Source organism: Equus quagga, chromosome 2 (assembly GCF_021613505.1).
Source record: "Equus quagga isolate Etosha38 chromosome 2, UCLA_HA_Equagga_1.0, whole genome shotgun sequence".
Lineage (NCBI taxonomy): Eukaryota > Metazoa > Chordata > Mammalia > Perissodactyla > Equidae > Equus > Equus quagga.
In genome coordinates, this window is record NC_060268.1 from 59,234,121 (window position 1) to 59,256,247 (window position 22,127).

Here is a 22,127-nt window from a genome sequence, read left to right on the forward strand (position 1 = left end):
TTTTTCCCTAGGTTTGTGGATACCCCTGGCTGGGCTTCATGCAGAAATTGTCACTGATCACCAACCTGAATCCCAGAACAACCCCCATATTTCCATGGACAGAATGAGAGGGTTTCTGTAACCAGGCATAATTGGCCATCATGGGGAAATTGATCAGGATGGGGGTGCGGGAAAGGCGGTTGCTCTGGCCAAAGCGGCTTCATTGGAGTCGCCTCCTCTTCCTATTGGCAATGTTGATCATTGGTTCCACCTACCAGCACCTGAAGAGCCTCCGGGGCCTCCCCTCACTGTGGGGAGCAGTCTCTTCCCAACACCCTATAAAACTGGACAGCCGGGATCTCCCCAACAATGAGATGATGATGGTGAGCAGTGACCCTCCAAGAGCTCGCTCTGAAATGGAGGGTGAGACACTGGTGCCCCAAGCCACAGTGGGCAAAGATGAAGCAACCCCTGGCATAACAATGGAGAACACCCCTATTACTCCCAGAAGAATAGCCAACATCACTCCAACAATACCCAAGAATAACTACAGCCCAACAGCAGCAGGCACAGGAAGTGTGAAGGAAAACACCACAACCACACCTAGTGGAGTATTGAGTCACTACACCCCAACTTCAAGCAGACCAACAGTAAAGAATTATACCCCAACAACACTCAGGGGAGAGATGCAGAGCTACCACCCAACTCAAGCCAGAGGAAAGGTGAAGAAATATATCCCATCCCCACTTGGTAGAGTAGTAGGCAATTATGCCCCACCCACACTCAAGACAGTGATAAGGAGCCATGGGATCACCTTCAGAACAACAGTAAAAGACAGTGAAACTATGGCAACCAACAAAATACTGGAGACCAACGCCCTTAAGAGAATAGTGGAGGAAACCACCCCAACAACTCTCAAGGGAATAATTGATAACACCCCAACTTTCCTGATAAATGATGTAGAGACAAACATCTTGACTTCTCCAAGGAGTGTGGTGGAAAAGAACACCCTGAATACCCCCAGAAGAATGGACATTAATAGCTCAACCAGCCCCCAGGAGTTACTGGGAAAAAACAACCTGGCAATTCCACAGGGAACAGTCCTGGAGCACACTGCAGCCACCTCTGAGGGGATGATAAGCACCATGACAGGCAGTAGCCCAGCAGAAATCAAAGCCTCTACTACTGCCTGGATTGTTGGGAATCTCTCGTCCAGAACCAGTAAACCACCCATCAGAATATCCTCATCCACCTTCTGGGGGCTGGCTAAGAAAACTTCCACAGCATCCAGCACCTCAGCATCCACCAGGGTCAGGGCAAATCCGACCACCCAGGTCCGTGACTGTGTGGCTGTGGAGCCAGCCCCACCGGTGCCCACTGTCCCCTCCCCCAGCCTGACAACAGCTGTGATCCCAGAGGTGCCCAGTCCCAGTTCCTCAGCATTGCCCCCTGGCTGGTCAGACCTTCCCCCCAAGGGAGAGTACCCCCCAGACCTGTTCAGTGTGGAGGAGCGGCGGCAGGGCTGGGTGGTCCTGCACATCTTTGGCATGATGTATGTGTTTGTGGCCTTGGCCATCGTGTGCGACGAGTACTTTGTCCCAGCCCTGGGCATCATCACAGACAAGCTGCAGATCTCTGAGGATGTGGCAGGTGCCACATTCATGGCTGCTGGAGGCTCTGCCCCTGAGCTCTTCACTTCCCTAATTGGTGTCTTCATCTCCCACAGCAACGTGGGCATCGGCACCATCGTGGGCTCTGCTGTGTTCAACATCCTGTTTGTCATAGGCACCTGTGCCCTCTTCTCCCGGGAGATCCTCAACCTCACCTGGTGGCCCTTATTCCGTGATGTCTCCTTCTACATCCTTGACCTGATAATGCTCATCCTCTTCTTCCTGGATAGCTTCATTGCTTGGTGGGAGAGCCTGCTGTTGCTGCTGGCCTATGCCTTCTATGTGTTCACCATGAAGTGGAACAAGCAGCTTGAGGTCTGGGTGAAGGAGCAGCTCAGCAGGAGGCCAGTGGCCAAGGTCATGGCCCTAGGGGACCTCAGCAAGGTAAGGACAGACTGGCTCAGGCTTCTTTAGCCTCTTTGGGTCAAAAGGGTAGAGGGAAGCCAGGGACTGAAGAGTGAAAAGTGCTGGGTCAGAACTCAAGAGATGGGTTCTCTGATTCCCTTGCTGTTCATTCAACATTTACAGAATCCTATTCCCTGCCAGGCACTATGCTGGGACCTTTGCAAGACTGCCCTTTGTTCAACCCCCAGTTACCCTATAAAATGATTATTATGATGATCCCCCATCGAAAGGGAAAGAAACTGAGACCTAATGAAGTTAAACCACTTGTTCAAAGTCACACAGCAAATAGGCGGTGGAGCCAGGATTTGAACCCGGGTTGGTCTGAGTGGGTCTTTGGAAATGATGTTTGAGCTGGGGTTTGGAGAATGTCCAAGGAGATATAAGGCAGGGAAAAATGATAATCTCTTCCATGTGCATGGTGTTTAGGGTTTATCTAGCACCCTCACTTTCATTTAATCCTGTTGGTTCACATTCCAGACTTGGAGGGGCTGGTAGCTTGGATGGTATCTGACAAAGGGGAGTGTTTTTTTGTTTTGTTTTGTTTTCAAAAAATTGGAGCAAATGGGAGCTCCACTCATGCACTGACAAGCCAGCCCTGGGGCAGAGCCGTCTCTCTGTGCCAAGTGGAGACTGGATATCAGGAGCTCCAACCCTGAGGCTTTCTCCTGGCCCCAAAGTTCCTTTCCAAGAATTTCTCTGCCCCTGTGAGGGACCTTCCTGCTAAATTTATTGCATGATTCAGTAACCTAGAAGATGAGATTAAATTTGGGAAGTGATCTCTGAAAATTCATCTCAAGGTTTTTTGTTCCTTGAGACTCCAAAGTGAGGGTACCCTGGGGGACACAGACCCATTTCTTTCATGCTCCTAGAGGGTGAGTTTGGGCAAATGTTGGCTCCTGGCCTCCCTGTTTTGGGTCTCAGAGAAGCTACCCGTGCAGGAAGAATTTTGCGTGCAAAGAGCGGGAGGACTTAGCCACTTAATCTAGAGCAGTTTTGATGAGTGAGCAGGATGGAGACCGAACTCAGCAACATGTCTGGGACATATATGATGCAAGAGAAATGAAATGTTCTTCCTTTAGGATTTTAAAGATAATGTGGTGTTCTGGCTAGAGCACGGAACTGAGAGGCCAGAAACCTGGGTTCTAATCCAATTCTGCCTCTAACTAACTGTGTGACCTTAGATGGGTCCCTTTGCTTCTTTGGGGGAAATGACAGAGTCCAACTAATCACCAAAAGGTCCTGTCTAGCTCTAATCCTTGTTGTCCAAGTGAGTTCAGTTCTGGCAGGGCCTGCACAGTGGTCATTTGTCTGATCTGGTCAACTGAGTTCTAGTTGCCTTATTTGCAGATGGCCCCAAAAGAAGAAATGTCCTGCTCAAGGTCATACAGCCAGCAGATATCGGAACTGGAATGGGAACCCAGTACCCTAACTCTCCATTCAGCACTGTTTCCCACCAGACAACTGCTCCATGAAGCCAGAGGCTTAAAAAAGAAAGGGATGCTCAGAGCATTACATGTCTAATATGAGGAACCAGGGGCCTCCCTCCTAATGAAGCTCTCAGGGCAAGCCTTGCTGAGGGTGGCCAGGAAGCCTGGTAGGCTCCTCTGCCTTGGCCAGCAGTTTTCAAAATGCCTCTGATTTGCCTCCCAGTTCCTTGTAGTAATTCTGTTTTTGTTTAAGCTATACAAATTCTGAATTTTCTATTTTGCCAGAGCTAGACCATCAAAGCAAAACTTTCCAAGCAAGGGAATTGTAATCATGATTTCAAAAGAGAATTTGTAACCTCCTTGAGAGACTCTTCAAGGACTTTAGTGGCAGCTCTTTGCCAATCAGGGAGAGTGGTGCTGATTACAACCCTGTTCTTACCTATTTTTTGAAACAGGTCCCATATGAATTTTAATTAACAGCATTATTTAAAAAAAAACAGGGGGCTGGCCCAGTGGCATAGTGGTTAAGTTTGCCTGCTCTGCTTCAGCGGCCTGGGGTTCACAGGTTCAGATCCCGAGTGTGGACCTATGGACCTACACACCACTCATCAAGCCACACTGTGGCAGTGTCCCATACACAAAAATAGAGGAAGATTGGCACAGATGTTAGCTCAGAGACAATTTTCCTCAAAAACAACTTATAGTTAGAACTCTACAGCACTAACAAGTGCCTTCTAAAAATTAGTCCAGATAACTTAAGAACTATAATTATTTAGAAATGGTTTTTAAAAACTTCTGGGTTTGGAGTTTCATCTCACATTTCTTATAGCCAGAGAAAGAGAAACTGCCTTTATATCTTTATGTTTATGTTTATGTTTGGCTGGCCAAGACCTGTGGTCTAGTTAGAGGGAGATAAATTATACTGCACTTCACTGACAGACTGAGCGCAAGCCATTCTGTTTTGAATTCATGAAGTAATTCTCTGATTATCCAATCTTTGATCTAGTAAACTGTGTTGGGGTATCTGTTTTTGTTTTTATGCAAGAGTGCATACTCACCCCTGTAAACTATTTTACTTTAACTACGAAAATGAACATGCCTCGCTCTCTCACTCACTCATACTAACTTAGGTTCACTCCTCTCCCTGACTAATCGATCTCTTCTTTGAGCATCACCTCGGGAAATTAGGGGGCCAGAGAAACTGGGCTTATTCAATCAGCCCCACCCCAAAGATGAGGACATCAGAGCATAGCAGGGTAAGGCCAGACAGACTGGGAGGGAGCCCAGGAAGAAGACTAGGGAGGCGAGGTCGGATCTATAGCTGCTCGAAGGGTCTAAGCAGCTGGAAGAGAAGTGGAGGGCAGTGTGAGCCAGCTCCTTTCTGGAGAGAAACAGGAACAGGAAAGACACCTGGGTCTCCCCCTTCCTGTGTTGCCAGCCTGGGGTGAAGTGTGGAGGGGGTGGCCACAACATCAGGCTCATCATTGCCACTAAATGGGGAAACGATCTTTACATCTCTCAAAGGGCTGAGCCCAGGGCCTCATCCCTAGCAGAAAGTCTGTGAGTATTTGGTTTAGTTTTCTCAGGGAACCCTAACAGTTCAGGGACTCCAGTTTAGAGAGAGAAAGGAGTGGGGGAGGGAATCCATACTTAGGGAGGGCCTATTCCATATGTACATTATCTCAACAATTTCTCATAAAAACCCTACATGGGTATATTATGATCCCCATTTTGCAGATGAGGAAACTGAGGCTCAGAGAGGATAATTAACTCAGCTAGTTATGTAGCTAGTTGGTGGTCCTTACCACTGGTTCATGAATCTGTATTTTTCTGGGTTTTAACCCAGGCTCTACTGCTAAATATCCCTGTTACCCTGGGCGAATCAATGCAATTCAACAAACTTTTATTATTAAGCATTTAAATAAGTAGCAGTGTGGGAAATAAAAAGATTGTATCCCTTCCAGTAGAAGGGACAGGCATAGACAAGAGTAAGTGTGATAAAGGGGACACTATGCAAAATGCTGCAAAGTCACTTTGCTTTTCAACCAGGCTTTAGATTGCTCATCAGTGAAGTGAACGGGATGAACTAGTAGATGGGTTGGCAGACTTTTACTGCAATGTGCCAGACAGTAAATATTTTAGGCTTTGCAGGCCATACAGTCTCTGTCACAATTACTCAGCTCTGTCATTGTAGCATGAAAGCAGCTACAGACAATAAATAAACAAATGGGAATGTCCATGTGGTGTCTTACTGAGAGGGACATACTCGCAGGTGTTCTCCTACCTAAACAACTTGGAGATGCAAGATCAGCAGAGAATGAGTCCTTTTCTTACTAAATATTCAGCCAATATCTGCAGAGTTTCTGAGCGGGAGGACCTTTCACTTTACTTTTTATTCTGCTCTGATAGTCTAGAACCAGGGTAAAGGTTTTCTAGGAATGATTCTAATCAGAATTCACTTGAGTATTTCCAGAAAAAATAAACGTTGTAGACTTGAACATAGACACATGGTAACTACTTTAGAGTCTCTCTTTTGATGCTGGCTGAAAAAAAATCAAAGCTAAAAATATTTCGGACAACAATGTCAAACGTTTGAGGATGCCTTTAATGACCCCAGTAAGGAAATGGTAAATGTTTGTATAGTTATCAACACAGTCTAACTTAGCTCTCTCTGAAAAAAATCTTTTTTTGAGGAAGATTGGCCCTGAGCTAACATCTGTTTTTGCTTGAGGAAGATTGTCTCTGAGCTAACGTCTACGCCAATCTTCCTCTATTTTATGTGGGAGGCCGCCACAGTGTGGCTTGACGGGCAGTGCTATGTCCATGCCTGGGGTCCGAACCTGTGAACTCCAGGCTGCTGAAGTGGAGCGCGTGAACTTAACCACTACACCACTGGGCCAGCGCCTCTCTGAAACTTTATGCCTGATTTTGAAGCTCTCAATGTATTTGTGTTGGTCAAAGATGGTAAATATCTGGCCAGCCTTGACCATGCATAGTCACAGAAAGCCAACAAACAGTAAAGCTGAGGTTCTAGCCTGGCTGAAAAGCCTTATCCACCTGTATTTGAAGCGCCATGGGGCCCTTATTTATAGAGAGAGCTAGAGTTTAGCCAGGAACACCAGCCATCTACATGAGATGCTGCCTGGCAAGACAGCCCTGTGGGGCACCAATTGTGAAAAGGGATGCAAGGTGGGGAATGAGACTGTTCTGGGCCCCTCTGGAAACCCCATACCCACATTCTGCCCTCAAGAATACTTCAGAACGTGAAACTCTGGAGAAAAGTCTGCCACTCTTTCCTGGCAGGATTTTTTATTAAACCAACCAACAGGAGCCCCCAGCAGACAAAGCTGGTGCCTCCTGTGGGGCCGATCTTTCCTTTGCTTGTCAGGGTTGACATTTATCCCAAGGGCTCCCATCAGTGGCTTGTACAGCCAGCTGCCTGCTGTGGAGACAAGAGGGCTGTGGACAGGGGGCAGCCACCAGGTCCCCTCCTGCCCCTGGGGCCCGGCATCCTAGGCTGCAGGGAATCTACCCTGTTCTCAAAGAGCCCACCTTTGCCTGGGCTGAGGGGTTTCCTCCTTTATCTCCTTGAATAATAGTCAGCTTCCCCCCTGTTGTCAGGAAAAGATTGTAAGAATAGAATTGTCAATTTTAAGCCTTCTATTCCTCGCAAAATTTTCTTAAGCTTTCAGTGTCCATCTGCTAGTGGGTGCTAGCAGATGACAAAATGAATGCATAAGAAGCAAACAAATATTAACAGAAAAACTCAAACATCTGATTGTGTCTGGCCTAATAGCTTGCTGTTTTCATGGGTGTGTGTATGCTTGGAGTGGAGATTTTACGTGCAGTCATACAACACAGTAGTATTTTCTCCTAGTGTATAAGATGGGATTAAACATAAAACTAGATATTCATGGCTTTCTACAAGGAACAGCATGATTTCTAGATGCTCTACCACCTATATAAATTGGAAATATAAGACAAACAGAAGATTTTTTTGTGTGGGGGAGTGGGCATATGGACAATAAACAAGTAAAATAAATTAGGAAGATAATTTCAGAGTGTGACAAGTGCTGTAAAGGAAACAAGCAGTGCATGTGATGGAGAGTGACTGTAGGTAGTGGGCACCCTTTAGCGAAGGAGAGCAGGGGAGGCCTCTTGGAGGGGGAAGTCCAAATAGAGATCTGCAGAATGAGAAGAGAAACCATCCCATGCTCCATGGGGCAGAGTTCCTGAAGAGGAAACAGCGTTTGCAAAGGCTCCGAGCCTAGAAAGAGCTTGGTGCATTAGAAGAAAGAATTGGAGGCCAGTATGGTTCTTGAGTAAGGGGAGGGTGGTACAGAATAATGCCGGAGGGGAGGGTGGGAGCTCAATAGGGAATGATGTAATGTGGGTCCATACTTAAAAGGTCACTCCCTACCTGCTGTGTAGAGAATGAATTGTAGGTGTGCAAGGGTGGAAGCAGGGAGTCCACTTAGGAGGCTGTTGTGGGCAGACAGCCTATATGTATCTTTGAGAGATGTTTTGAAGACAGAAGCATCTGGCCTGGTGATGAAGTGGATGTGGAGGGGGAGACAGCAGGAGAAGTCAAGGATGCTGCCAGGTTTTTGGCTTGAGCAGCAGGGTGGATGGTGTGCCACGCAGTGAGAAAGGGAAGTCTCGAGGAAGAGCAGGTTTAGGGAGACTCAAGTGTTCCCACTCTGGAATGGTGAATTTGGGTGCCTATGTCACTTCCAAGTGGATGTGTCTAGGGGGCAGTTGCCCAAATGGGCCTGAAGCTCAGGAACAAGGTCTGGACTGAAAATAGAAATTTGTGAATCGCCAACTTGTGTATGCTAATTAAAATCAAGGAGTGGCTGATACTACTCTGAGAGAGAGAAAGAGAGAGAGAGAGAGACAAGGTGAGTCTAGGATTAAGCCCTAAAGAACTCCAATGTTTATTCATTCATTAGACATTTATTGAATCCCTTTGTATGAGGCCTGTGTAGGGTCTGGGGATACAGTAAGAAAAAGACACAGTCCCAGCCCTTGAGGAGCTCAGCCTAGCAGAGGAGTGGGAGTCGATCCAGGTTTTGTGAGGCCTGGCACTTTAAGAAAAAGAATATAAAACCATTGCTACAAAACCAAGGCCTTGGAAAGGGTTTGTATAGGGGTGAGATGGGCCTTGAAGCTTAAGCTGCATCAGCTCCATGGTTGGACCGCCTCAGTGGGGAAGATAGACGACTGAAACTAATAGGTACCAACTCATGTGTAATGATACAGGTAAGTGCCGAGGGATTTAATATTACAGAGAGTGGACACCTCAACAGACCAGACAGTCAGGGAAGGATTCCTAGAGGAGATTTTGCTCAGCGGAATCTTGAAGGACAAGCATGGGTTTGCTGACTGAAGGAGGGTAGGGAGTCTCCTAGGCACGTGTAAAGGCCGGGGGAATGGAGTGTGAAGAGACTATAGCTGCACTGCCCAATATGGTGGCCACTAGCTACTCATGGCTACTGACCTCTTGAAATGGGGCTAGTCCGAATTGAGATGTGCCATAAGTATAAAATACACACTTGGTTTCAAAGGCTTAGTGTGAAAAAAACATAAAATATTAATATTTTTATATTAATTACATGTTGAATTATGTTTTTGATATACTGGGTTAAATAAAGTATATTGTTAAAATTAATTTCACTCGTTTCTTTTACTTTTAAAAAATGTGGCTACTAAAATCATTAAAATTATGTATGTGGCTTCATTCTATTTCTATTGGTCAGCGCTGGACTGGAGGTAAGCAGGAGGCTGGTGTGTACTCAGCTAAGGAGGCTGGACTCCCTCCTGAGGACGGTGAGTCCCCAGGATGTGGGGGAGGGAGATGATGTGCTTTGCTCAGAAAATCACTCTGGCTGAGGGGTGGAGAATGAACCAGAAAAGGAACAGATCAGGAGTCAGGAGGCTGTTGCAAGACTGTAGGCAGGAGAACGGAGAGATGAGGCCAAATTTGAGGACTTTCAGGAGCTAGGTCTCACGGCTAATTGGATGTGGGCTGTGAGGGAGGGACTGGGATAGACTCTTGGGTTTGCAGCCTACACAAATGAGTGGATCAGAGTGCAAGACTGTACTCAGCGAACGACTAAAGTGAAGAGTCCCCTACTAAAGTGTGAGTCGGGGGAAGGCAGGACTCAGACCAGGGATTCAGTAAATATTTTAATGAATATTAAAAAACCCCACAGACTAAAATGTGTGGTTCAGGAAATGTCTCGTGGATGGGCTAGAAGGGGAGAGGTCAATGATTAACTGCCACTTCGGTGGGAAATAGAAATCGGAGGTCAGGAGGAGAAGCCCCCTGAGGGGCTGCCATGTTTGCCACCCTAGGTTCCTATGGATGGCTGCAAGGGATCCCGTTGCTCAGCAAGGTGCATCACAGATGCTGGGGGCTTGGCTGGTGTGAGGACATCTTCTTTGGTTTCCTCAGCCCCTTTGCTAATTTTCATGAGGAGAAGGAGAAGGTGGGGTGATGAGGCTGAAGAAAGAGGAGGGAGGATGGTGTGGTATGAGAGGTGGATGTGGGAATGTGTTTGTAGTAGGGCATATTCTGAAAGCACCTACTTGCTGGTACTACCACCCATAAATGACCCATAAGCCATACCCGAGTGTAGACAAATACTCATGTCCATTTACTTGAAATATCAATAATTTGAAACAGCGCCACTAGGGAATATGGATTTGACCTCATTTCCCTATTTGTTCTTGGGAAAAGAAATGTGATTTAGTAAAAAACAACAAAAACAAAACTCTGAAAGGAGATTAGGAGATGAGGGTTCTGTCACCATCTTTGTGAGTACGTGCAAGTCACAGAATCTTTCTACATCTCAGTTTTCTCATCTTTCAAAGTAGCAATAATAATACCAGCCTTGTCCATTTCACAGAGTTAGTAGTATTGAATGAGCAAATGCAGGTGAAGGGCTTCAGAAAGTTAGAAATGCACGCTGAAGTTAGAAGATGCTGATACGTGCAATGAACAGTGAACACATAGAGAAGTATTTTGGCTTGAATAAATCTGAAGGACAGAGAAATCATTAGGTGTGTGCACCAAGGAGCAAAAGAGGGTCTCTCCTGCCTTTGGTAGATGGAACCAGCCTTCTCAAAGGGTATCCTGGCCCCTCATAGTTCTTTGCCTCCAAGAAGAAGGCACTGGGTGAGGGTTGGACGTGATAAAGAATGAGATGGCTAGGCCAGTGAAGGTTGGTGCTGCAGCCTCTTGTATCCCACTAAATTTACATAGGTGTCATGAAAGAGGCAGTGGGTTTGTTCAGAAAATCCACAGTGCTCCCTTTGTATTCAGATTGGTTATTTCTGCTCTGTTTCATTCATTAGGACATTTGTTCACTCATTCATTCAACAACGTGTGTCCAAGCATTCAGACCTCCTTCATCTTTCAAAGCTTACCCAAACTCTACCTCCTTCAGGAAGACTTCCTTGTCCAACCCAGCACCGCACCTTTATCTACGCCTATCACTTCTTGAACCACGTTCTGCTTTGTCATGTGTTTGTGTTATCATTGGTCTCATTTCCTTTCGGGACATAGAATCCGTGTCCTAAACATCTTTGTGTCTCTACAGCACTAGCACAGTGCCATTTCACAGAGGTGCTTGGGAAATAAGAACTGAATGAATGAACAAATTGAGTGGATGGAGGGGTGGGTAGCCCTGGATCAGGCAGCATTTTCTATAGAGAAGGGTGTGTAGCAAGTCCTGTTCTATGGCCATGGAAGGTAGCAATGGGAAGGTAAAGACAATGACTAGGGACAGCCATTAGGGACCCTACTGCCTGAAGATAGCACCAGAGGCCACTTGGGAGTATCTACTCATTCAGCTCACCTTCACTGAGCACCTACTGTGTACAAGACACTATGCCACAGGTTAGGGGAACAGAGATGAGTGTATCATAAGTTCAAAAAACGTGGAGCCTCACTGAGTAAACTCATATATGCGAAAAGTTAAACGATGATTTTTTAAAAAGCTCAAGTGGTATTATAAGGCAGTAAATGCAAAGTGGCCAGTTTGTGGTCCAGCCAGTAAGCACTGTGGGCTTAGTGAATCTTTTTCTTGGGTTTTCCAGGGCTGTCCCATTTCCCAGCTAGCTGTCCTACGGCTTCCCCGGGACACTAGCACTTCTTTGATTACAGAGCCAGATTTTGGTATCACAAAATGTGCTCACTGTTGTTACGCAGCTTTCGAGTAGATTAGTATTGTAGTGAGCTGGAGTGGGGGTTGGGGTAAAAGGGGCCACTTGGGAAAGATTTATATAAGAATAACCCTGAATTTTCTGAAAAATTGGTAGACATAGAGGAATGGAGAAAGCAGTTTAGGCAGAGGGAAAAGGCATGAACAAGAGATCAGGAGTTGGAATACATTAGTTATGTTTAGAGGACAGTTCATTCATTCATTTAACAAATGCTTATTGAAAGGTTGCTAAATGTCAGCAGTATTTTCATGCTGGTCACAAAGTGGTGAATGAAATAGGCAGTCTGCCTTCAGGATGCTAGTGGGGCAATTTATTTGTGTTAACAAAAAAATGTTATCATACAAATTTTAACAGACAAAAAATGTTAACATACAAATAACGTACAAGTAAATTGGGGAAAGTGCTATGAAGGAAAAGAATGGGAGTCTATAAAAGAGAATTAGACAGGCACCTTAGTTTCCCAGAGGAAGGTGACATGTAAGTGGAGACCTGAAACTGTGTGCAGGCTGAAGCCAGACTGCGGAAGGCCAGGCTGGAGGTTTGGATATGTTAAAACATTTTCTGAGACCAGGTTATGTCTGGGTGTGTTTCTGTGTTCCAACCAGAGGGCTCCCTGGAGAGACAGGGACGTAGGGAGAAAAAGCAGGTTCTCCTCAAACATCTCGTGACTCCTGTCCCTGTTTGCAGCTGGGCCATGGGGCAGTTGCCGTGGATGAGCGACAGGAAAACAGGAAGCTAAAGGTGGGTGCCATGTGGAGTCAGCCCAGAGGGGAAACCACACGGTCTCAGAGGACAGCCACAGACCTGGGGCACTGTGGCCCTGATGCTGGGGTCCTGGGAGTGCTGGCTTCCCTGACTCTGACCTCCCAGTGGCCGTGGAGGAGGTGCTAGTCTGGGAGCTAAGTGCAGAATGTCACTGCTCACTCTGCCACTAGCTTCTGCCTCAGATTCTGCCGATTCTGTAAAATGGCTGGACTAGATGAACTCAAGTCCCAACATCCTATAATTGATCTAAAAGGCTAATTACCGGTGGTTTTGGAATGCCCCAAACTAAGAGAAACTTAGAAGGAACTCTAGGAGCAGGGGAGTCTGAGATTTCTGAAAAACTTTGTCTTAACTGCCTTTGGCCTCTGGGATATTTAGGAAGAATTATGGGGACCGTAAAGAGGCTGGGGCCTGAAGGAAACTTTCCCCATCCAAAGAAAATCCCTGTTGTGAAGTTCTGTTACCACAGCCACTAGATGGCAGAAGAGTTCAGATCCAGAGGGACCGCGCGGGAGAGGAAGGGAGGGGCTGAGCAGGCATTGTCTGTGGATGTTCCTTTGTAGATCAGATGATGTTTCTAAGTGTGTCACAGTGAATAAATTTGTGTCAAATCTGTGTGTCTGCACACAGGCGTGTGTAGGTATGTGCCTGTGAAGGTCTCTCGAGCATGTGGGTAGAAAAAAAAGAACTGGATTAGGAATCAGAAGACCTGGGTGCTAGTCTTAACTCTCATTTACTCCCCATATGACCTCGGATAAGCCCCGTAGCCTCACTGAGTTTTCATTTCCTTTTCTGTAGAAGGGGTGACAGCCTTGCTTATCTCTGGGGGCAGGGCAATGATAAAGCACGATGATGTTTTGTGGACTGTAAAGGGCTGTACCCCTGCGCAGTGGGTCTTGCTGTGTGGTCTGTGGGTGAGTGTGTGCTTCTGTGAGGTTGTACTTGCAGGGATGGACAGACCCTTGGTAATGTGATACCCTTCTTACACATTGTCTGCTCCCTGTTGAGACCTTGGGATTATTCAGTATGTAGAATTAGCCAGTCATGGAAGAGTTGGGGGAGAGGGGGCTGCGAAAGAAAGTAGTATAACTCTCCTGGGGAGGCCAGGGTAAGCCTCCTGTGCATTCACCCTGACCTCTGTGGGAGGGAGGCAGGGTTAATGAAGCCCTCGTGTGGCTCCTCCCCTGGCTCGGGCAGGGGCCCACTGAGGCCTGGCTCTCCCCTGCTCAGCTCCCGTCTGTGCTGACCCGAGGGAGCAGCTCGGCCTCTCTGCACAACAGCACCATCCGCAGCACCATCTTCCGGCTCATCGTCCACAGCCTGGACCCCCTGGGGGAAGGTAAGCAAGGCCTCCCCAGACTGCACGGTTTCCCTGTCCACTCCTTCCCTCCTGCGGCTGGACAAGAACTGGGACCTGCAAAACTGAGAGTAGTGGGTGGGGTGGGGGCGGGAGTAGGAACAGAGAGTTGGCAGAGGAGAGTGGGTGGTAAAGGCAGGTGGCCCGGGGGACAGAGTGGAGACAAAGACACAGGACTCACAGGAGAGGGCCCCAAGGAGCTAAGGTCCTTAGTGTTCACATCCCACCACCTCCCTGCCCCCGTGTCCCCGCCTGTAAAATGAAGGACTTCACCTGTAGTTAGTGAGGCCATGAGTGCCATGTGCCCTGCGCTGGTCCCTGTTGGGGCTGCCCTCAGTGACTTCCCTGCAAAGCCCACCACCCACAAGTCAGCCCCAGTGTCCCACAGAGTCTCCAGCCAGGCAGCCTGGCTCAGGCTGACTGGCCAGGGCCACTTCTGGAGGCACCTCCTGTAGGGTCCCACAGCCCAGAACCTGTGAGCGGCACCTCTCTTTATTCTGTATTTGGCTCTGGAGGCTTAGGAAAGCTGCTAACCCCCCCCCGCCAAGCCAGGAATCCCAAAGTATAAGTGATGCGGGCAGCTGAGATTCTCACCATCTGCCTTACCAAGTCCTGCCTTCTGACCCCCTTTCCCAGAGAGCTGCCCCTAACATGCTTCTCAGGCCCCTAAATGGCACCCCTCGGGTGGGCTCATGCTCTCCTTGGGCTCCTCCATCTCTGGGACTCTGGTGCAGAACTGGGAGTTCAGGCAGGAGGCCCATCAAGGGAAGGCTGGCCTTTGGGCAGAAGCCGAGTCAGAGTGCGACTGGGTAGGAGGGCTGAGGACTGAGCTGAATATCCAGAGACTGACTCATGAGCCCCAGGGAGCATCCTGACTGATGTTTCTGGTTCAGGGACAAATTTGGGGAAGCTCAGAATTTCCTCAGGCCCTGAAGTGTCTTCTTCAGACACAATATAGGGTTGTTGAGTGTTTAAAACAAGTAGATGGTACTGTGAAAAGCAGAGTCAAGAACGAGGTGATCAAACCTTCTTAGAAAATCCTCAAGGTGAGCCTCAGCAGACACTGAGAGAGGCCACCCCTAAATATCAGCTCTGGAAAAACAGTCCCCTAGGGTTTTGAGGGGGGAGTCCACAGCACCTGGCAGCCTGTGGGTGATCAGTGCTGGCGCATGCCCGGCCTGGGCACAGCAAAGGAAGCTGTATCTCTGGATTATGCCTGGCCTCTCCTCGTGGAATCACTGACTCCAGCAAAGTCCTAAAGATAAAGACCTTCTCCTGAATGGGACTGCAGAGGCCCCCACCTGGGCCGCTTCCACGGCCAACAGCCGCCAGCTGGCCTACTTGTCCTAACAGGATTATGTATGGCCAGGTCAGGCCGAGGTCAGAGGAGATTGATACTAAGGAGATGATCTGGCTGCGCTGAGAGGTCATGTGAGGAAACCAGCGCTGGCGGAGCCAGTGACAGTCATTCCAGGGAAGACGAGCATGCTTGGTATATTGTATGCGTGTGTGGCAAGCATGGAACGGCCTTCACGGAGAATGATTGCCAATATTCTGGGACGCAGTCCTGATCAGAGAAGCCGACCCTGATTCTACACCCGAGATTCCATCCGGGAGGGGCTGGGATCATGCAGGAGTTGTCCTTTCAGGTGTCCCAGCTCTTTCCACAGAGCTGATCTGTGGTCTGAACTTTCACTTGCCCTGTGAAGGGGCTTTACCTCTCCAGGATCCCATGCCTCCTCTGGTGATTTCACTTGGATGTGTGTGTGTGTGTGTGTGTGTGTGTGTATGAGAGAGAAAGAGACAGAGACACACAGAGAGAAAGAAAGAGAGAGAAAAACAAAGGGAGACCCTGCCACTGACCTGCTTTCCTCAGAGGTTTGGGAAGTGAGAGGTCAGGGTTTGTGATGAGCGACGAGAAGGAAAGAGGGGAACTTGGTTTTCTTGCCAGCCCCTCCAGGCCACAGTCAGCAGATATTCTCAGCACCAGGACTGGAACCAGGGGAGCCCTCCTTTGATAACAGCTACATGTTGCTCAACAGAAGACTGCAGTGCTTGATCAGTGCCAAGGGGGTGCTGGAGTTGTCTGGATGAAGGAGGCGGTGGAGTGTCTGCCCCTGACGTCTCAGTTCTAAGGAAGATCTCCTGGGCAGGCCCGCCAGGACACTTCGTGGGCCCACACATGCCAGAGAGGCAGCTCTGCAGGATGGAGCCTGTCAGAAATGGCTGCAGCTGAACCAACTCTGAGAGTTTAGGAGCCAGGTTGAGAGGAGGAAGTTCTAGACCCGTTTATGTTTCCTGCCCATCTTGGACCCAGGCAGAGTCTGATCCACCCAGCTTCCCAGATCTCACCTTCTCACTCTGTCTATATTACGGACCAGAGGATCTTCAGGTTCCCTTCTAACTCAGACCCTCTGGAATGCTGGGCCTTGTCACTGAAGAGTTGTTTCCTGGGTGTGACGGCTGTTCTCAACTACTGTTATTGATTCATCATTGTTGTCATAGCTAAAACTTATATAGTGCTTTCTAGGTGCCAGGCACTGTTTTAAGCACCTTCACGTATAAATTCATTTATTTCTTCAACAACTCTGTAAGATTTTACAGATGAAGAATCTAAGGTACAGAGACATTAAGGAACCACCCAGTGAAGTCCAGGGCTAGCAAGTGGCAGAACTAGGATTCAAACCCAGGCTGTCTGGCTCCAGAATCTGAGCTAACATAACAATATTTAATTGCAGCAATTAAAATACTATTATTTATTTTCTCATAGACCGTCACATCAGTGCTCTGAGTATATCATGGTGTTGCCTTTCTAGAGAGGGGACACTGAAGCTTGGAGTGGGTACACAGTCTTCCCAAGGTCACCCAATGCTCACAGTGCAGAGCCAGCCTGGAATCCAGAATAGACCCCATGGTACCACTTTGTTCTATTACTTGTGCCGTTGTCCTCTCTCTCCTGGACTGCACAGCTGTGAGGTAGACTCTCATGAGCTCTTGCACCTCCCACCTAGAAATTCCACATGTAAAGCACTTTGCATGTTGCCTGGAACATAGTCACATTGAAAGAGAGTTGTCCTCCCCATTTTTCTTGCCTGGAAATCAGGGCAGCACCATCCTGTGCACAGTGCTCAGTGGGCCTCCAGCAAAGCATGTGCACAGGGATCTGGAAGGAGGCGTCACTTGGGCTCTGGTGTCTGGGGTCAAACAGGGTGTGGCAGGGAGCTTGGTGGTCAGCTATTTCCCTTTCCCACTGGAGAGGGAAGGCTCATAAACATGGCCACCAGTAGTGCCCCTGGAGCTGTAGCAAAGCTTCTAGTGTTCTAGAGCCACAGAAAGTAAACTGCAAAGGACCTTACAGATAATCTAGTCCAAGGATGGCAAAAATGTTTCCCTGCCATTATTTCTCCATTCTCTGCCCATTGCAGACATCACTGATCAATCATGGTCCTCTCCTATCAAGTTTGGGTCAGAATTCCCCTCAATTCAGCACTCAAGCAGCCATCACTTGAGCTCATAAAGGAAATAAATTCTTTTTGTTGCCCCTGAGTCCAACCACATCAATTTACCAGAAAAGAAATAGGCATAGAGAGGAAAGTGATTTGCCCAAGGGTGCAGCCAGTTAGTGACAGTACAGGGAATTTAAGACAAAAGTTTGGAAATTGGGCACCATGAACAAGCCTAGAAGGACCAGAATCCAGACAAGACATCACGACTCCCAGGCCAGCCTCTTCCTAACCACTTCAGCAGCTCTGGCTGCCAGCTGACCAGCCTAACTGAAGGGTATGGCAGGGACACTGTGGTCCCAGATAAGATGTGTTTCCTTTCTCATTTGCAGACCGCCCCTCCAAGGACAAGGAGGAGGAGAGCTTGAATCAGGAGGCCAAAGCCAAGCCTCAGTTCAAAGCAGAGAGCAAAGCAGAAGGTGAGAGAATGGTGAGACCAGTGGGGTTTCTCCTGCCACCTTCCTCCCTCCTGTTGGCCAGCCTCTTGACTGAGCCCTGCCTCTTGGCTTCTCTGAGCCAGTCAGCGGAGTGATGATCTGGTGCTGCCTGGCACTCTGCTGTGCTCCGCCTTCTCCTCCCTGACACGGCTGTGGCCTGAGGGCAGCCCTGAGCAACTCCCTTGCACTCTCCTCAGAGTGGGTAGGCAAGGCCAGGTCGGGGGTTGTTGAATTCCCACTTCTTTTTTTCTAAATCTTGTCCCAAATAAGACTCTCTTGGACTCAATTTCTTCTTCCTGTCACTGCTACAAAAGGACAGTGCTGCTAGGGATTGGTCTGAGACCAGCAACCCCAGTGAGGGAAGGCCACCAGGGATCCAGTGACACAGAAGTCCAGCATCTGTGTGGCAGCTGGGACAGGGGTAGTAAGACAGCTACTGCAGTGGGCTCTGCATAGCACACCAGGCCTGCCTGATGCACCTAGCAGCCCTTGGAGGGAGGGAGAGCAGCAGTCATTGTTCCCGTTCTATAGATAAGGAAACTGAGACTCAGAGGTCAAGTGACTTGCTCAAAGCCACGCAGCCAAGAAGTGAGAGAGCCTGTACCTAAATCCAGCTCTCCAGACTTTCCAAGTTTCCATTCCCCTTCAATCCTCTTCCAAGGCTTTCTAGCTGCTGCCTTTGAAATCATCAGTTGGTTGGGGAGGCGTCAGATCCTGAGGGCTGGGGCTTTGCCCTCTCCCTGCTCCAGCTATCCAAGCTGTTCACAGCATCATTGGCCACACTGGCCAGGATAGAAATGTCTCCAAATATAGAGGGAACAAGGGTGGCTACTTCCCAGCTGTCCTCTCCTCTGTAGATATCTCTGTGGACAGGGCAATAGCAATTCACATTATTTTACTTTTCCTATCTACAAGAAATTCCCCAAACCAACCTTCTGAGACCCTGAAGTGGACAAGTCCAATAGCTCTGTAGCCACTCACACCAGTCTGCCCTCAGAACCTGGCACACTCTTCTGACCTCTCTCTCTTGTTTATCCTTTAAAGAGGAGGAGTCAGCCCAACTCCCTTTGGTCACGGTCACACCAGCCCCTGCTCCAGACGTCCAGGGAGCTCAGGAGGAGGATCCTGGTGGTCAGGTAGGCATAAGCCTCTTCCCCGGTGGAGGAACTTGAGAGGCCCAGGGAAGGACTTGCTGACCAAAAGTCCTTCCTTCTTGAAGGTCTGAAATGCTATTTGAAGTTCATTCTCCTGGGATAAGCATTGTCCTTTCTCTGAAGATCAAATACCCCATGGGGCCAGTTAATTCACCTAACACCTTAGTGTGAGGGAGATAATATATACGAGAATGGGTTGCCAACTGTCTCAAGCTCTAAGAACAGAAGGAATAACTGTTAGGGGGTCTGTTAGCAACTAGAGGACAGTGAGACCAGGTAGCTCGAAATGCAAGGGTTAGGGGGTGAGGGAGTAGGTGAGTAAAGGCCTGGGAACCTTTTGAGGCACCTCAGCCTCGTGGATTCCTGACACTGCTGCCTTTACAGCCTCACAGCCTCTTCTTCCATCCTGCTCCTGCCAACTGGACTTCTTGTCTCCCTGTTTTTCTACCCCCAGGCCTTGGCCCACATGGTTTCCTCCCCCAGAATGCCTTTGTCCCTCCATTGTCATATATCCTAATCGCACCCGCCCCTCCAGGCCAGTGTAAATGCCGCCTTTGCTGTGACGCTTCCCTGATCCCCCCAATCTGAATACCCATGGTACTCTGTCCCCCTCGCAGGGCTCTTTTCACTGCCTTCCTTGTACTCCATGTATGAGTCTCTCTAGTTCCCCTGCTGGGTGGTGAGGTTGCTGAAGACAGGATCCAAGTCGGAGTCGTTTCTGTCTCTCCCACAGAGAGAAACACAATGCCTGACACACAGCTGTGCTCAATAAGGGTTGAGTGACAGTAAATAGGCAGTCAGTTTGCAAGTTCCCTCCCTGTTTGTTTTTTCTATTCAACAGCCAGAAGCACTCAATTATATCTCATCCTTAAGCCAGCAACTTTGGGTGCAATGTCTAGAACATCTTCATGGTAACATGAGGGTCCTGAGTAGGCCCATTACTGCCAGCTTAAGTAAAGGGATTTGAGGATATGGAGGTACCTCCTGCAGTCCCAGGGCAGGATGTGAAGCTTGGTCTCACAAGGAGCTGGACCTAGGCCTGGGAGGGCCTCTGTGACCCTGGTGGCTTCTCACTCCACGTCCTGCTCTCTCTCACATCCCCTTCTCTGTGTGCAGGCTCCATCACACAACCTCTCCCGGAAGCCTGGCTCCATTTGCTTCCTTACTGGCACACACAGCCCTAACCACTATCCCAGTCCTCTAGGCCGGAGGGGGATCAACCAGTGACTGGCTCCCACTGTCAGAAGAGAGAGAATTCGTTCAAACCAGGTCACGGGTCAGAGATCCAGCCTGTGTCCAATCAGCTGTGGCGAAGAGAGGTGGGGCGCTGTGACTTAAGCACAGAAGAAGGGAGCCACCTGTTCAGGGGCTGCTAAGGATTACAGTTCTCAGAGAAGAGGGTGCAGGCTGGGCAGACACTCCCATGCCTCTCTATTTCAATGACTTATCTCCTCCAGGAAGCCTTCTCTCCTGATGGGGGTTGGGGAATGAGGGCAGGAATTATGGTGACTAAAATTTTCTGGCTCTTCATTCTCAAAGCACAGTCCTCACAGATATTAATATTTGACTGCTTCATCAGGGGTTCTCAACACTGGTTGCATATTAGGATAATTTGGGGAAGCTTTAAAAAATGCCCAGGCCCCACTCTCAACCAGTTAAGTCAGACTATCTGGGGTGGATCCTTGAGCATGAATGTTCTTACAGCTTCCGGGTGACTTTAATATGCAGCAGAGTTGAGACACTGAGCATCCCTTGGGGAGTGGCTGTCATGAAATTTGTCACAGATGACTTACTCCATGAGCACACAGCCCAGGTCCTTTGCTCAAAGGATTGGACCAGCACATTGTTATGTGTTAGTTGGCAGCCTAACCTGAGGACTCTCAGAACCAGTGACTTTTAGAGTGCATGGTGTCAGTTCAAGGTTCCCAAACACTGGTCTGCAGATGGGTCTATTAGGAGTAGTTGTGAGAATGTGAAAGTAGATTCCTGGCTTCCAGTCCTAGAGATTCTAATTCAGTTGGTCCAGTAGGGTGAGGAAATCTGCATTTCTAATAAGCTCCCCGGGCTACCAGCTTTGGGAACCAAATATCTCATTTGGCCCCGGCATTTGCAAAGCAGAGGAGCTTGGTGGTTAAGAGGCTGAGAGTTGGACTATCCATATTCAAATCCCAGCTTCATCACTTACAAACTGTGTGGACCGTGGGCAAGTTATTTAACTACTCTATACCCATTTCTCCATCAGTCAGATGGGTTTGATGCTATCTATATCATAAATTAACTAACTCATGAAACATACTAAGTGCTAGCTGCAATTATTATTATTAAACAACTTAGCATGGTGCCTGGCACATAAAAACTCCTAATAAATAGGTATTATCATCATCATTATTTTATACATGTAAGGTAATATAACATTTGAGGAGTTTTAGTGGACACAGCAAAGCGATGTAACCACCAAAAGATATCACGCCATATTAGGCAAAATTAATGAAAGCATATTATCTAAAACACAGGAGGTGATGATTCTATTCAACTCTACGCAGTGTCCTGTGTTCAGTTTTCGAAGCCTCCTCATGGGATATAAGCTAACTAGGATGAGTTCACGAAGCTAGGGAGGAGGCCCTAGGCCATGGCATGCAGGAATGATAGAAGGACCTGGGGATCTTTAACCCAGGGAAGAGAGCTGTCTATGGGAGAGTGATTAGCCTTGTTCTGTGTGGCTCCAAAGAGTAAACCTATACACGGGGGTAGAACCTTGGTGTAAAGAGGGACTTCAAAGTAATCAGAGTTGTCAAAGATGAAAGAAGCCGCTTTAGGTGCCGAGTCTCCATCTCTGGAAGTGATCACATAAAGACCAGACAACCACTGGCTAGGAATGTTGTGAAGGTAATTTTGCTGAATGATTGCACTACTTTTCTCCTCATACTCAAGTTTTTAGATACATTCTGAGAACAACCAAAACTAAAAATAATGAGAAACTGGGAAGGAAACCAAGCAGAGCAGTGATTACACATTAATCTCTTGGCTTTGGACTGCAGGAAGGTGATGTGGCTGGAGCTGAAAGCACAGGGGAAACGATGGGCGGAGAGGTTGAAGCTCCTTGTGAAGGTGAAAAGGGAGAGGGAGGTGGAGGTGAAACTCAACTAGAAGGTGAAGGTGAAACCGAAGCAGGAGGAAAAGAAGATGAACATGGAGGTGAAA

At 48.1% G+C, this 22,127-nt stretch overlaps 1 protein-coding gene across 1 annotated transcript in view; it reads left to right on the plus strand.

The window, feature by feature from the left end:
* Window positions 1-140: 140 nt before the first annotated feature.
* Window positions 141-22,127, plus strand: part of SLC24A1 (solute carrier family 24 member 1) — a 27,502-nt gene continuing 5,515 nt past the window's right edge. The window contains exons 1-6 of the mRNA XM_046653082.1: window positions 141-2,033; window positions 12,398-12,451; window positions 13,706-13,814; window positions 17,668-17,754; window positions 18,817-18,908; window positions 21,965-22,082. Of these exons, the coding sequence (XP_046509038.1) occupies window positions 141-2,033; window positions 12,398-12,451; window positions 13,706-13,814; window positions 17,668-17,754; window positions 18,817-18,908; window positions 21,965-22,082 (2,353 nt within the window). The remainder of the gene's footprint in view (window positions 2,034-12,397; window positions 12,452-13,705; window positions 13,815-17,667; window positions 17,755-18,816; window positions 18,909-21,964; window positions 22,083-22,127) is intronic.